This window comes from Aspergillus versicolor (assembly GCF_001890125.1).
Source record: "Aspergillus versicolor CBS 583.65 unplaced genomic scaffold ASPVEscaffold_9, whole genome shotgun sequence".
NCBI lineage: Eukaryota > Fungi > Ascomycota > Eurotiomycetes > Eurotiales > Aspergillaceae > Aspergillus > Aspergillus versicolor.
This window is the reverse complement of record NW_024467532.1, coordinates 500,778-512,988: the sequence shown is the minus strand read 5'-3', so window position 1 is coordinate 512,988 and position 12,211 is coordinate 500,778. Positions and strand designations below refer to the sequence as shown.

Sequence of the window (12,211 nt, the reverse complement as noted above, 5' to 3'; positions counted from 1 at the left end):
CCAGAAAGAAGTGAGAGGCAATAGTCTGCCGTAGAAGCTAGTCAATACATGGAGATCAGAGATTGTCCCGCTGTTACCACCTAGTGTAGTTTTGTTATCGCTTCGTGGCGGTAACCGAATCGGTATATGGTATCCGTAGTTTCGGTCCTCCTAAGTTTACCTCTTAGGGGATCTTTAGCCAGGATTTTCTTATTGTGATACTCCAACAGGGATATACGGGTCAGGTTGACTCGTGGGTATTTGTATAAACGAACAAATAAATAAATAAAGGAAACAATCAACTTCTATAATTAACATTCTGTTGAGCCCTTCAGTCTTTCACCATGGGATCCTTTGGACCCCCAGACACATTAGGCCTCCCCAAGTCGTTCGCCATGAGAGCCCCGTGGGGTAAATACATCTCCGTTCCCGCCGTTGGCTATGGAACTTGGGCACCAGGTCTGTGTCAGTCCCAAGTATCATCCGAAAGCTGAGCTGACTCCCTCTCGCCCTCGCAGAGGACCCCTCCTGGTGCACGACAGCTGTCGTGGATGCTTTGCAGGCTGGAGTGCGCCATTTAGATTGCGCCTGGGAGTACGGAGTACGAAACACTGCATATCTGCGTTCCTGATTCACGAATTGCGAGTTGATTCTTATTTGAACTCATCAGGTTGACCGTCAGGTGGGCGAGGGCATTCGCCGATCCGGAGTCCCACGCGACGAGATCTTCATCACGACAAAGTTCTGGCCAAACTTTGCCGAGCCAGGCAATGTCTCTCTCGCACTGGACAAGATCCTTGACGCCATGGGGCTCGAATATGTCGACCTGTTCCTGGCACATTTCCCAGCAGCCATCAAGCCGCTGCCTGGGTTGAAGGACGCAGCCAACTTCAACGGCGCCACCCCGCTGCATCAGCGCTGCGCCGTGGACGAACGCGGCCACTACGTGCCGGACCTAGAGCACTCTCCTCGCGCTGTGGCTAGTCTTAACGGTAGTCGCGAAGGTGGGAGTTTCGTGCCAACCTGGGAGGCAATGAAGCAGCTCGTGTACACGGGCAAGTGCCGAGCTATAGGGGTATCGAACTTTGAGCGCGAGCATCTTGAGGAGATTCTCCCGCATGCTTCTCACTCCGACGTGCCCATATCGTGTAACCAGATCGAGGCACACCCGTGGTACCCGAACACCGCGCTGGTGGAGTTCCTCCACGACAAAGGGATCCTACCGACCATTTACAGCCCGTTCGCGCCAAAGACGTTTGCCGTCAACAATGGCGTAGTCGAGGCATGCGAATTTGCTCCGGATGGTGTGACATTGCTTCGGGAGCCTGTGGTTAATGCGGTGGCGCACAAGAATGGTATGGACGCTGGACAGGTCTTGCAGAGCTGGGCCGTGCAGCGAGGAACCGTGCCCCTGGCAAAAAGCAGGTCTAAGTCGCGTATCGCGAGTAACTTGGCGATTCGACGGTTACCAGATGAGGACGAGTTGCTGTTGAACTCACTGGAGAAGTATGGGCTGTCAGGGAAGTGCATTGATGTTAATTTACTGTTTCCTGGAGTGCGTATGCGATAGATACATATGAATGTATGCTATCGCCAGGGAAAACAAAATTCGTTGTAGACCCGGTCTCCAATGGTCGAAGCATAAATCCTATATACAGATATATATATATTCCCTTTTTGGTGCATATTGTATGTACAAGGAATTGACGGAATGAGGTATAATGATTAGCCTCAACATTGATTGGCGGGCAGTTCAGAGGGAAATGAAAGCTGAATATGGATTATATCTCTAACAGGAGTAATGAGATGCCGCAATCCTTGACCGAAGCTCCATTGTATGCCATAGAATTGATTGTTAGCAGAAGTCTAGCTGGTATTGAGTTCATCCAGTAGCTTTTTTCTGTTCACAAGTAGTAGTATTGTAACGGTCCTTACAACTATTTCTTATTAAAGATATAATATTATCTACTTAAACACCTTAGACAGGCTTTACTAGAAGTGTACTATACTAGTCTCGAAGCTAGATCCTCTGCCTTTTCATGTACAATGCAAATGAGCTTTCCGTTAGCTTTATTTTATCGAGGAATGCCAGGTCGACATAGGATACGCAGAGCCTAACTCAACCTATTTCGGATAACTTTGGAACGCGCCTCGGCTAAGCAACCCTTGCGATCTAGCACACGCCCGGGCAAAAAGGTATAATTACCTACGGCTACCGGGTTACCCGGTCAGCTCGTTCGCCGTGATTGAATCTCCAGTGATCCCTTGGTTTACGTTCCCAGCTCCGTTGAAATGCCCGCTGTGCAATGCATCGTCGCGTACCCGGCACGAAAGCCGAATGGAGAATTAGCCCGTTTCAACCTCGAGTAGTAAGTCACGACAAGACCCGAACAGCTCGGTGAGCCATCATGGGGCATTGAAGTCGACCTAACTCTTCCAGCTACCTAACCAAACACATGCCCATGATCGATGAATACTGGGGCCCATGCGGGTTGAAGGCGTGGGACGTTTTCGAGTTTCCGCTCCAAAGTCCCCTATCTGGCAAGGATGTGGAATATAGCGTTTTGGCGACACTTGAGTTTGATAGCCTGGAGGGTCTAAAGAACGCCCTGCAATCGAAAGAGACCAGGGCGGACGTTGCGATGTATTGTGATGTACAGCCCTGTATATGGGTTAGTGAGAAGGTTGGGTCGAAGTGCTTGTAGGAGGATCTGAGCCCTGCCTACTTGTTCTTGGTGCCGGATACTGCTTTGATATGAGCTTATACAAGAACGTCTCCATGGACAGAGCATCGTTATAAGAAAAGCAGAGCCATATTCGCAGATACACAGATGAATATGATGTGATTTAGTCATCTTTGTAGCTCATAACTACGTCTCCAATGAGATGTAAACGTCCCTTCAGTCATTCTCGGAATAAGACCTAGGAGTCGACGTGTCTTACGCTGTCAAGACTGGGATCTGGAGGCTAACAATTCCAAAAGTGGTACTACTAGCCGGGATTTGCGCCAAACAGCAAAAGTAAGAGCCCCAGCATGAGCCCCAAGCCCCTATTTGACCATCTCATAGAGCATTCCCCTTTGTACATTTGTGAGCAATTGTTTCCGAGATCTTCCATTCTGCGATAAAGCGCGCTTGGCTGTGCCTTGACGACCTTGTTTCACGCCCTTCCTGTTTGCGCGGATTCAGTTTAGTCACCGTGCAACGCCATGGTCCAGGCCAACAACGAGTCCGCGGACGAAACGTTCTTAAAACTCGGTTATATGCTCGGCAATTCCTCCACACAGCCAGCCCTCGAGACCTGTACCCCGCGCCGGCCCTGGGCCCCCAAGTCCGCCCCGCCTCGGAAACAATCTAGTGCATCGTTGGGGAAGAATGCCAATCAGGGGGGACCATCGAGATGTACGATCCCGTACGCTCTTAGACTTGAGCGAACTTGAAGCTGATAGTTTGACCTTCGGCCAGGGAAGGAAAGAGTCTACAAACATCCCCGGAAAAGGGGGACAGCAGGGCGCATGATCGGAGTTAAGGGCGTTACGCCAACGTTTCCTTTGGACCACCTGGTCGACATCTCTGCGGCTTTGCTGGGTGTGACGAGCAGGGATATTTGCTCTGATGTAAGTGTCAAAGAAGAAGTATCTATCCAAGGAGGTCCGGACTCAAGCTGTATACTCTACCGGGAGGAACCACTGGAAATCGCACCAGGGCCACTGCAGTCTATTTCTTCCGAGACCTGGCAGTTTCTGAGGTTCAAAAATGCATTGGATATTCCCACAATGACCCTCCGGCGTGCGCTCTTGGACGCATATATAGCCTTCGTTCATCCCAGCATGCCAGTGTTGGATCTACCTCGAGTACTTGACAGCATTCTGATGAGCCAGGATGAGTGCCGTCTAAGCCCCTTGTTGTTTCAAGCAATGATGTTTGCGGCGAGCGCCTTTGTCGAGACTCAAGCGCTGCAAGCAGCTGGGTACCGGTTTCGAAGTGACTTGAGGAGGGACCTTTTCCACAAGGTGAAGGTAAGGACCGCTTGTGGAAATTGTAAAAGAAGGTCTTGGAACCGTTACTTAAGGGCGAGTTTTCTGATAGATGCGAACTATAGGTAATCTACGAGAGCGACATGGAAGCCGACTCAACTATCCAGATACAGGCTCTTCTACTTATTAGCGACTGGCACGACTGTGCAAATAACCCCAAGGATCCCTACTACTGGATTGGTCTGGCAGTATCCACAGCGCATAGGCTTGGCCTACATGAAAAGTCTTATGACGGCCTGGCTAGCTTACGCAAACGGCTCTGGTGGTGCATATACGCCCAAGATATCCGTGTCAGCCTCAAACTTCGCCGTCCCAGACAAATCAAGGATACCATTGTCACGGCCGGCTTTTTACAAGAAGAAGACCTAGAAATTGGGCATGTTAAAGACCGAGTTCGCTCAGAGTTCAATAAGTGTGCCGATCTTTTTGAACCCGAGAGTACACGGCAGCTAAACCAACTATATATGCATAGCATCAATCTGTGCGTCAGGATCGGGCGTGTGCTGGACGACTTCTACACGCCGTCGTGGACCCGTAATGTGTTAATCGAGTCGCCCGTGCTGCTTGTGCCTAAAAGGCCATTCTCAGCGCAAATGGACTTGCGGGCTGAGCAAGCCTTTGAAGCTTTAGCAGCCTCATACGCGGTCTTTTCGAGCGAGGAATGCCTACTTGCAGCGGATATACGGGGCGAGGTAGGGTCAGTTGGTCTCAGCTTTGCGATGCAAAATGCAGAGTTACATATTATGTATCACTTGGCCCGGTGCATCCTGTCTCATGCATTACTATCTTCCTGTCCGCCATTTACCTCGCTCCTCTGGAAAGAAAAGCTGCGCAGTGCGACGTACGACATTATCTCGGTTCTGCAATTGCTCTGTGCTTCCCGTCCACAGGCTGCTTTCCCCAGCATATGCGTTCCTGCAGTCTCACTTGTCACGGCAATTATTGTAACGGGCTTGGATGACAAAAAGGAGGACCAGGGGGTAAAGGATCGATCGCTTTCTAACTACCATTTCTGCATGAATATTGCCAAGATTCTCCAGGAGACACACCCTGCCGCATATATGATTTCTATGTCTTCGAATTCGGGAAATTGCTGGTTATTTCGGTAGAGCAAACATGCGGCGAACCTCACCATTGAAAGTGAATGTAAAATGTATCTAAAGGAAAGCTCGTATACTTAAACTACCAGCACGACGCTACGGCTCGACGCGCAGAATCTACATTGAAGTACTCGGGCAGCTTGGCCTGCCCATCTACTGGGCTGTATATCCACCATCAACTGAGAGAGCGGCACCGGTAACGTAGCCTGCGTCTTCAGATACCAGAAACAAGGCCGCTCCTGCAATCTCCCTTAGAGTGCCGAACCTGCCCCAGGGATACAATGCCGTGGACTCGGCCACTGCGCTCTCGCTCTCCCCATGTGGCTTAAAGCATGCGGTCACCGCATCTGTAGCGAGTCAGCCATTCATCCATAGCAGGTAAAATACGGATAAGATTGTGAGACGACCTCCAGGACATAAGACATTACAATGGATCTTTTGCGGTGCCATTTCCACCGCAACAGAGCGCGTGAGCTGAAAAACAGCTCCTTTGCTCGTGTTATATGCCGCTAGTGGGTCCGTCGTTGTTAGATGGTATGCATAGACAAACATCGACGAGGGTGATAACGCACCTAGACCCGGCCCAACAGCGACTAGGGACGAAGTTGAGCCAATGTTCACAATCCATCCCCGATCCCCGGACGGCCAGCAGCCTTGTTGCAGAAACTGGCGCACGGCATACTTGCAGCCCAGAAAGGCCCCCCAGCAATTCACCATCATGGTGCGATGGAACACATCTTCGTCCTTTTCGTCGATCGTTTTCCCCAGATGCTGCGGGAGAGATTCTGGACAAATACCCGCGTTATTCACCATGATATCGAGGCGACCGTATTTCTCAACCACAGCCGAGATAAGCTGTTTCATCTGCTCTGGTATAGAAACATTCACTTCGAAAAAGGCGGCCACGCCACCACGATGCTCAATATATTGATCCGTTCCGTAGCTTTTATCGTCTGATCTTGCCCCTGCTGCGTCGCAGTCGGGCCTGATATCCGCGCAGGCAACAATTGCTCCCTCCTTGGAGTATCGGAAGGCGATCGCGCGGCCAAACCCCGACGAGGCACCTGTGACCAGGGCAACTTTACCCTGGAGCCGTCCATGGAGTACGGGCTTCGGGTCATCCATGTTATCGGAGATGCCAGCGGCAGGAGACATCGTTTGGGTGTGAGTGCAGGAATAGAAGAGTGTGAAGCATACCTCGGTGCGTGTCCTGGAGACAATAAAAACGACGTCCCAGTTGATATAGTCTTGGTCTTACTCGCAAAGGAAATGTTCTCCAAACACTTCCACATCTGGCTAGCTAATCGAACCGGCTGTAATCACGCCTCACATTAGCGAGAGCCTTTGAACCAATACGAATCCATATAATGATAACAGATGAGCTTATCAGCGGATCCATCGGCTTCCCCGCATTTACCCCAATCAGGATGGCTGTCAGTGCGACTGACCGGCGTATCTTTCTCATCCCCAACTGATAACGTGAAAGCCACATAGCTGCCGCTACATCGCGAGGAGACCCCGGTCAAATATAGTCGGATCCCCTTCTCATCGCCCTATTGCCCATCTTCGAGTTTCCCCGCATAGATAGTCGTGGAACTCATCAGCATCTATCCCCATGTCCGGGACACGCTCACGAAAAGGTATTGCTCGTGTGCAGTCCGGCCAATACCAGTGGTCCTCATGCTGACATTTGGCGTTCTTCAGGCTGCGCTACGTGCCGTGAAAGACGGCAGAAATGCGACGAAACAAAACCAACCTGTTTAAACTGTCGGTCGCGGGGAATCGAGTGTGGCGGTTACGCTATCCGACTGACTGATTTCAATCATTACGAGGGCTACGATGGCCAGATGGTTTGCAAAATGATTCGCGGAGATGAAAGTGGTAAACCTCCACGTCCTGGTCGAAGAACGAAACGCCGCAAGGTTCGCACGACGCTTTTTGGTATGGATGTCCGTCCTTGTTTATCGGTCGTCGTCACACAGCGGTGGTCAGGTCTAATTGCGAGGTAGGGGATGATTCTGATGCCCCAGTGCAGAGGACACCGCGATTGTCAGACTGCAGTAACCTTGAAAGCTCCTCCCCTAAACCACAGTCACAAGCAAGTGAGGAGATCATTGGAAGCCCAGAATCCAATGATCCACTGTTCTTGCTAAAAGCACCAAGGGACGCGAACTCGGCACGGACCCATCGCGGCTCGCAGATAACATCAGATAGCTCGCCACAAGCTGCCGCAGACGATCCGCTCTTGTGGCCAGACGTGCCGCTTCCTGTTGCAAGCGATCTGCTATTCCCACAGCATGAAGATCTGTTGATGGATATATCATGTTCGTCGAGCCTACAAGGGTTGCTGTCACCCACACTATGGCCAGAAGACCTGGCTCCTACCATGTCTACTAGGCCCGGACTAAGTACTATCTTCAACGAGCCACTAGGCGCACAAAGCTCTACTTATGATTCAAACATAGCATTGAGCGTGGTTGAACCACGTAGTTCGCCCGGCGATAATACAAATCACCCTTTTGGAGACCTGGTTCCTCCAGAGGTAGATCAATGTGTGTTAAACTCGACGCCGAGTGACCCACGCGCATTTGATAACTACCTTTTCAAGCATTGTAAGGAGAAACCCGCAGTCTTATTGTGGCAAAATAGCTAACCGGATCATTCTTCCACAAAGTCGTCGATGTCCTAGCCCCGTCGCTTCACCCACTGAACCCGGACCGGAACCCGTACACCGTCGTATATGCTACATTGGCAGGGTCTTGTCAAGTATTGTACAACGCTATCCTGTCCGCTTCGGCCGATCATTTGGTGTATCTGGGACAGTTGCCAGTGTGGGCGACGGGACCATATCGCCGAGCAATGCAAGACTCGTTTCAACGTGCTATAGGAGCAAGCAACATGAGCCGGTCGACTGCCGCCGCCATGCTTCTCTGTATCGCGGCCGAGGTATGCCCCATAGAAATCTGCTTGTATTCTGTGGCACACCATTGCTAATTTTGTCAATTTGGTAGGTCGTCGGGTCAGGTATGGGGGTGTGGAGTACCAAGCTGGGCGGTGCGCACAAGCTTCTTGCCAGCACAATGAGAGGCGAGGGAGTACCGTCGGAAATGAAGTTCCTATGGTTACAATACACGTGGATGTCTGTTATCGGCCGCACTTTATGGATTCCTGGGCGTTCACAAATGCCCCCGACCGATCTCCAACCACCGGGCCAAGGTAAGCAAACCCCCATCTAGACTAATAGTACTCGGGTATCTTCGTATAAGTCTGAACCTAACAGCACGCTTTGTAGACCTAGAACTAGATCTTCAACTGGCCGAAGAGCAAGAGCGCTGGTTTGGTAACATGCCCGATTACTCGATGGTCATTTTCCTCCGCACAGCCAGCAATCTTGTACGCAAATTGAACCAAGTCGCTTCCCAACCAAACCCTGTCCAAGCAACGCAACGGTTGCTCCCTGATATAGCAGATTTGATAAATCAAGTCCGCGCCTGGCGCCCACAGCGCTGTTCAGCCAATGATCCATATACCACCTGCGCTGCAGAGATTGGCGAGATATGGAGACAGGGTCTCCTGTGCTACATCTATGCCGAGCTGTGTGCCTTACCCAGGAGCGATATTCGGATCCAGGAGGCCGTTGCTGCCGCTGTTCCAGCCATTCGAAAACTAACATGGATGCAATCCGTTCTCTGGCCCGTTTTTATGATCGGGGTGCATGCTGTCGGGCAGGAGGATCAGGCGGCGATTGAGCAGGGCCTTTTGATGATGAATTCGACGCTTAAGTTCAAGACTCCCCTTTCTCTGGTGGATATTTTTCGTCAAGTTTGGTGTGCAGCCGAAGGGTCGAGTGTGGATTGGAAGACGATAATATCCAAGTCGGGCATGGAGTTGAATATTCTACTCTGAGTTGGCAACTCCAATCCCCCGTCGCACTACATTGGGACAGTAGGGAGTTTTGGGCTCTTCAGTCTATCGTCAAGGAGTGTTTCCTTCTGTAGTTTGTGATTACCCATGCAGAAGCGTTATTGGCTTAGATATAGAGAGACCTATAATTGAACCCCCTGACTAAATTAAATCACCAGGCACCCACTTCGTGTAGTCTCCATTTGCTTTCAAGAAGTCAATGGGCTCCATCTGCTCAACAAATCCCCCGTACGGCCGACTAATCTGATAGCCAAGCAGCTTTTGCACATTGTCCGGGTACGATTTAATCGTCTCCAGCGGGATGGCAAGGTACTGGTTCTCGTCCTGACGACACCACCCAGGAGTCATAAACCCCGCCAGAAGTAGGCGGTACTGATCAGAGGTACTGTTATGTCCGGCACCATGGTATGTGGATCCAAGCCTTGCAGTGTCAGGTCTGTCATTCCTTGGTACATCTGGACTGAGGAACTACTCACCAGATCAACGCATCTCCCTTTTCCAGTTCGGCAGGACAAGCCTCCTCCATTGTCGGCTTCCGCTCATCATCCCAAAGATGCGAACCCGGAACCACATTCGTCGCCCCGTTGATCTTCCTGGACGGGGTGCCCGCGAACATGATCCCGAGGTCGGTTTCGTACTTGGCCGGGTGTCTAGTATGGTGGCACTGGTCGTCCCGGTGCAGCCCCTGAGCCTGCGATCCAGGGCCTAGCCAAAATGCCATGGTATTGGTAACCTGCGGCAGGCTGGTGGAAGTTGTCTCTTCTTTGCCGTACCACACCGTCGTCGTCTTTCCCAGGAGCTTGTTGGCAACCTCCTGGTAGAGGGGGTTCGTAAGCAGCTTCGTAGCAAAGGTCGGGCTTTTCCCGGCGAGACCACAGACCCGTTTGCTTTCTTTTGCAAAAGTGACCCCGGTGTGGTCGAAGGTGTCATTGTTGATTTCTGGTTGGATTTCCCTCCACGCCTGGTCGATGACGACCGGGTCACCTAGCTTCTCGACGATGAGGCCGCCGTCACGCTGGAGGATGGACAGGACGTCATCGGCCGATGTCGAGGCGGGGACACGGACGAGGGAGGGGGCTTTCCCGGTGGTAGTTGGGGCGATCATGGTGGTGAGGCGTGCTGGTAGTAGATGGTATATTTGTGGTTGTTCACGGCAGGGAAATCTCGCTGAGCCACAGACTTGATTTTTGAAGCACAATGTGGAGGGTCTGCTTGCGGATATATCGGGCATTCCACGCCTTGATGTTGTTGCTCTTACGGCAGAGACAATGACCCGACCTGGTCAACCGAATCGGCTCACCCAATCTGGCCACGAAGACCGGACCCTGAAGGGGGCAGAATCGATGTGATGACGGATTTCCCAAGTAGGCAATGCTAGCCTACTTTTCCCACAACATCATGAGCGACTGGGCCCATCCAGAGCACTAGATATTTAGAGGATCAAATCATAAGCACATCTTTTTCAAAATAGTATCTCAGACACCTCCAATTTCCTCCCCAATCGACTCGACTCATCATGCCCAACCCACCTCACCAGGCAAACAACCCCACCGTCGCTGAGCTGCCTGCTACTACATCTGCACAGGAAGTAGCAGAAATTGTCCGCCGTGACGGTGGCGTGATTATCAAAAACTTCATCTCTGCCGATACGATAGCGCAAATCGACCGAGAGCTTGCGCCTCATTGGCAACGCAAGGGCGTGTACAAGGGCAATCTATTCAATGCAGATGATCCGCCATTAAGGTAAGCGCTCTATAGCAGGAACATTTTCAAACTATCTAACCCCGGGGCCTGCCTTCATGCAGTGGACTTTGTGGCAAGTCTCCGACGGTGGCCGAGAAGGCTCTGAACCACCCGCTTTACCAGGAGGTTGCGAAGGAGCTACTCCGCGATGTTATGTAAGTATTGCTTGACGATCCTCAGTGTAAATACCCTCTGCTCATCGAAGCGACATAGCTATCCGTGGTGGGGGGACTCTCGTAGCATCTGCATCTCCGACCCGATCCTTGCTGTCTCGCAGGCTTTCACTCGCGGGCCAAAGACCGCCGGTCAGCCCTTGCACAGAGATGACATGCCGCAGCATTTTGAACATGAGGAAGGAAGCGGAGATAGCTCCCTCCTCGGACTCCTGGTAGCTGGAACGGTGAGTACTACAACTGGCAAGCATATTGACCTTCACATGAGGACCGCGCTCACATGTATACTTTTATGCGCTCAAGAGATGCACGTTTGAAAACGGCGCCACGCAGCTAATCGTGGGATCCCATAAATGGGGTGATAATAGAGGTCCTGCGGATCCAGCGTTGTGCTCGACAGCGGAGATGGATAAGGGTGACGCCCTCATTATCATTGGTAGCATATGGCATGGTGCTGGAGAAAACATCTCGCACGAGCGACGAAACATCTACTCCATGCATATGGTGCGTGGGACTATGCGCCAGGATGAGAACCAGTATCTTGCTATCCCGAGAGAGGTTGCAAAGACGTACAGCCCCGAGGTGCAGGCCATCATTGGGTATTCGGTCAGCCAACCGTATTGTGGGTATGTGGAGATGGATGATCCAGTCAAGCTTCTTCAGGAGAATGCGGGATTCCAACACCATGACTTGCAGGGGATTATATTTGAAGGTCCGGGCTCTGAGAACTTCAAGGGAGAGAAGCCTCGACTTGCTCCTATTGCGGGAAACTGAAGGATACATAGGGATTTAGCCTGTTGAGGTTGATATAGCTACACCAGAATGAACACCAGAATGATGAACCCTGCTAAATTGCATGGACTTTGAAAGATTTATCTGCCGATTCTTGTTTCTTCTAGATTAAATAATGCAGCTAAGAAATACATGTTTACTTATGCAAGTTCTATGCTTAAAGTCCATGTGGTTTTAAGGGTGGTTTTACGACGTCTCCATGAGATTTTGTCCAAGTCGCCATATCAACTTGTACTCAAACACACGAAGATGAAGGTCTGATCCATTGAATATAGGAGCAATCGTACACTAAATACCCAGAAATAGGGGTAACATAACTAAAATAGGAAACCAAAACGGCAAATTTGGTGTCTAGAGGTCGACAGACCCGCGTTTCAAACCCTTCAGGCATCACTCCCCCAACTCGAAAACCCTAACCCGGGTAAAGGTCTGCCCATGGGTCTCATAGAAAAATACACAATGGG

The 12,211-nt window shown here is 51.1% G+C and overlaps 7 protein-coding genes across 7 annotated transcripts; 5 read left to right on the top strand and 2 right to left on the bottom strand.

The window, feature by feature from the left end:
• Positions 1 to 308: 308 nt before the first annotated feature.
• Positions 309 to 1,549, top strand: ASPVEDRAFT_198768 (aldo/keto reductase family protein; the record flags this gene model as incomplete). The annotated part of the gene is made up of 4 exons (XM_040809266.1): positions 309 to 438; positions 498 to 580; positions 650 to 849; positions 976 to 1,549. Exons 1-4 carry the CDS (start codon positions 324 to 326, stop codon positions 1,547 to 1,549), a joined length of 972 nt encoding a protein of 323 aa, XP_040671299.1. The 5' UTR covers positions 309 to 323.
• Positions 1,550 to 2,271: 722 nt separating this feature from the next.
• ASPVEDRAFT_86880 (uncharacterized protein) lies at positions 2,272 to 2,684 on the top strand (the record flags this gene model as incomplete). The annotated part of the gene is made up of 2 exons (XM_040817929.1): positions 2,272 to 2,348; positions 2,420 to 2,684. The coding sequence occupies 2 exons, from the start codon at positions 2,272 to 2,274 to the stop codon at positions 2,682 to 2,684; spliced, it is 342 nt and encodes a 113-aa protein (XP_040671298.1).
• A 648-nt stretch (positions 2,685 to 3,332) lies between these two features.
• On the top strand, positions 3,333 to 5,298 carry ASPVEDRAFT_859029 (fungal specific transcription factor domain-containing protein). Its single transcript, XM_040817760.1, has 2 exons — positions 3,333 to 3,997; positions 4,081 to 5,298. Exons 1-2 carry the CDS (start codon positions 3,494 to 3,496, stop codon positions 5,122 to 5,124), a joined length of 1,548 nt encoding a protein of 515 aa, XP_040671297.1. The 5' UTR covers positions 3,333 to 3,493; the 3' UTR covers positions 5,125 to 5,298.
• On the bottom strand, positions 4,776 to 6,308 carry ASPVEDRAFT_45062 (SDR family NAD(P)-dependent oxidoreductase). The gene is made up of 3 exons (XM_040813196.1): positions 5,688 to 6,308; positions 5,523 to 5,624; positions 4,776 to 5,462 (listed from the first exon to the last, which is right to left on the bottom strand). The coding sequence occupies exons 1-3, from the start codon at positions 6,268 to 6,270 to the stop codon at positions 5,269 to 5,271; spliced, it is 879 nt and encodes a 292-aa protein (XP_040671296.1). The 5' UTR covers positions 6,271 to 6,308; the 3' UTR covers positions 4,776 to 5,268.
• Positions 6,309 to 6,594: 286 nt separating this feature from the next.
• On the top strand, positions 6,595 to 9,197 carry ASPVEDRAFT_45060 (Zn(II)2Cys6 transcription factor). Its single transcript, XM_040813195.1, has 6 exons — positions 6,595 to 6,755; positions 6,820 to 7,056; positions 7,125 to 7,727; positions 7,790 to 8,061; positions 8,127 to 8,331; positions 8,408 to 9,197. The coding sequence occupies exons 1-6, from the start codon at positions 6,731 to 6,733 to the stop codon at positions 9,019 to 9,021; spliced, it is 1,956 nt and encodes a 651-aa protein (XP_040671295.1). The 5' UTR covers positions 6,595 to 6,730; the 3' UTR covers positions 9,022 to 9,197.
• On the bottom strand, positions 9,108 to 10,222 carry ASPVEDRAFT_198763 (phytanoyl-CoA dioxygenase family protein). Its single transcript, XM_040809265.1, has 2 exons — positions 9,516 to 10,222; positions 9,108 to 9,460 (listed from the first exon to the last, which is right to left on the bottom strand). Exons 1-2 carry the CDS (start codon positions 10,142 to 10,144, stop codon positions 9,181 to 9,183), a joined length of 909 nt encoding a protein of 302 aa, XP_040671294.1. The 5' UTR covers positions 10,145 to 10,222; the 3' UTR covers positions 9,108 to 9,180.
• Positions 10,223 to 10,525: 303 nt separating this feature from the next.
• Positions 10,526 to 11,866, top strand: ASPVEDRAFT_174568 (phytanoyl-CoA dioxygenase family protein). Its single transcript, XM_040808759.1, has 4 exons — positions 10,526 to 10,782; positions 10,845 to 10,937; positions 10,996 to 11,182; positions 11,259 to 11,866. The coding sequence occupies exons 1-4, from the start codon at positions 10,556 to 10,558 to the stop codon at positions 11,727 to 11,729; spliced, it is 978 nt and encodes a 325-aa protein (XP_040671293.1). The 5' UTR covers positions 10,526 to 10,555; the 3' UTR covers positions 11,730 to 11,866.
• Positions 11,867 to 12,211: the final 345 nt, after the last annotated feature.

Excerpts from the sequence above, each read along its gene's own strand:
- ASPVEDRAFT_174568 (XM_040808759.1), top strand. The coding sequence starts at position 10,556 with ATGCCCAACCCACCTCACCAGGCAAACAACCCCACCGTCGCTGAGCTG. Across the intron at positions 10,938-10,995 it reads GAGCTACTCCGCGATGTTAT|CTATCCGTGGTGGGGGGACT; the intron begins GTAAGTATTGCT and ends GAAGCGACATAG. Across the intron at positions 11,183-11,258 it reads GACTCCTGGTAGCTGGAACG|AGATGCACGTTTGAAAACGG; the intron begins GTGAGTACTACA and ends TATGCGCTCAAG.
- ASPVEDRAFT_198763 (XM_040809265.1), bottom strand. The coding sequence starts at position 10,144 with ATGATCGCCCCAACTACCACCGGGAAAGCCCCCTCCCTCGTCCGTGTC. Across the intron at positions 9,461-9,515 it reads AAGGGAGATGCGTTGATCTG|GCTTGGATCCACATACCATG; the intron begins GTGAGTAGTTCC and ends TGACACTGCAAG.
- ASPVEDRAFT_859029 (XM_040817760.1), top strand. The coding sequence starts at position 3,494 with ATGATCGGAGTTAAGGGCGTTACGCCAACGTTTCCTTTGGACCACCTG. Across the intron at positions 3,998-4,080 it reads ACCTTTTCCACAAGGTGAAG|GTAATCTACGAGAGCGACAT; the intron begins GTAAGGACCGCT and ends TGCGAACTATAG.
- ASPVEDRAFT_45062 (XM_040813196.1), bottom strand. The coding sequence starts at position 6,270 with ATGTCTCCTGCCGCTGGCATCTCCGATAACATGGATGACCCGAAGCCC. Across the intron at positions 5,625-5,687 it reads CGCTGTTGGGCCGGGTCTAG|CGGCATATAACACGAGCAAA; the intron begins GTGCGTTATCAC and ends CGGACCCACTAG. Across the intron at positions 5,463-5,522 it reads TAATGTCTTATGTCCTGGAG|ATGCGGTGACCGCATGCTTT; the intron begins GTCGTCTCACAA and ends GACTCGCTACAG.
- ASPVEDRAFT_45060 (XM_040813195.1), top strand. The coding sequence starts at position 6,731 with ATGTCCGGGACACGCTCACGAAAAG. Across the intron at positions 7,728-7,789 it reads TAACTACCTTTTCAAGCATT|TCGTCGATGTCCTAGCCCCG; the intron begins GTAAGGAGAAAC and ends TCTTCCACAAAG. Across the intron at positions 8,332-8,407 it reads TCTCCAACCACCGGGCCAAG|ACCTAGAACTAGATCTTCAA; the intron begins GTAAGCAAACCC and ends CACGCTTTGTAG.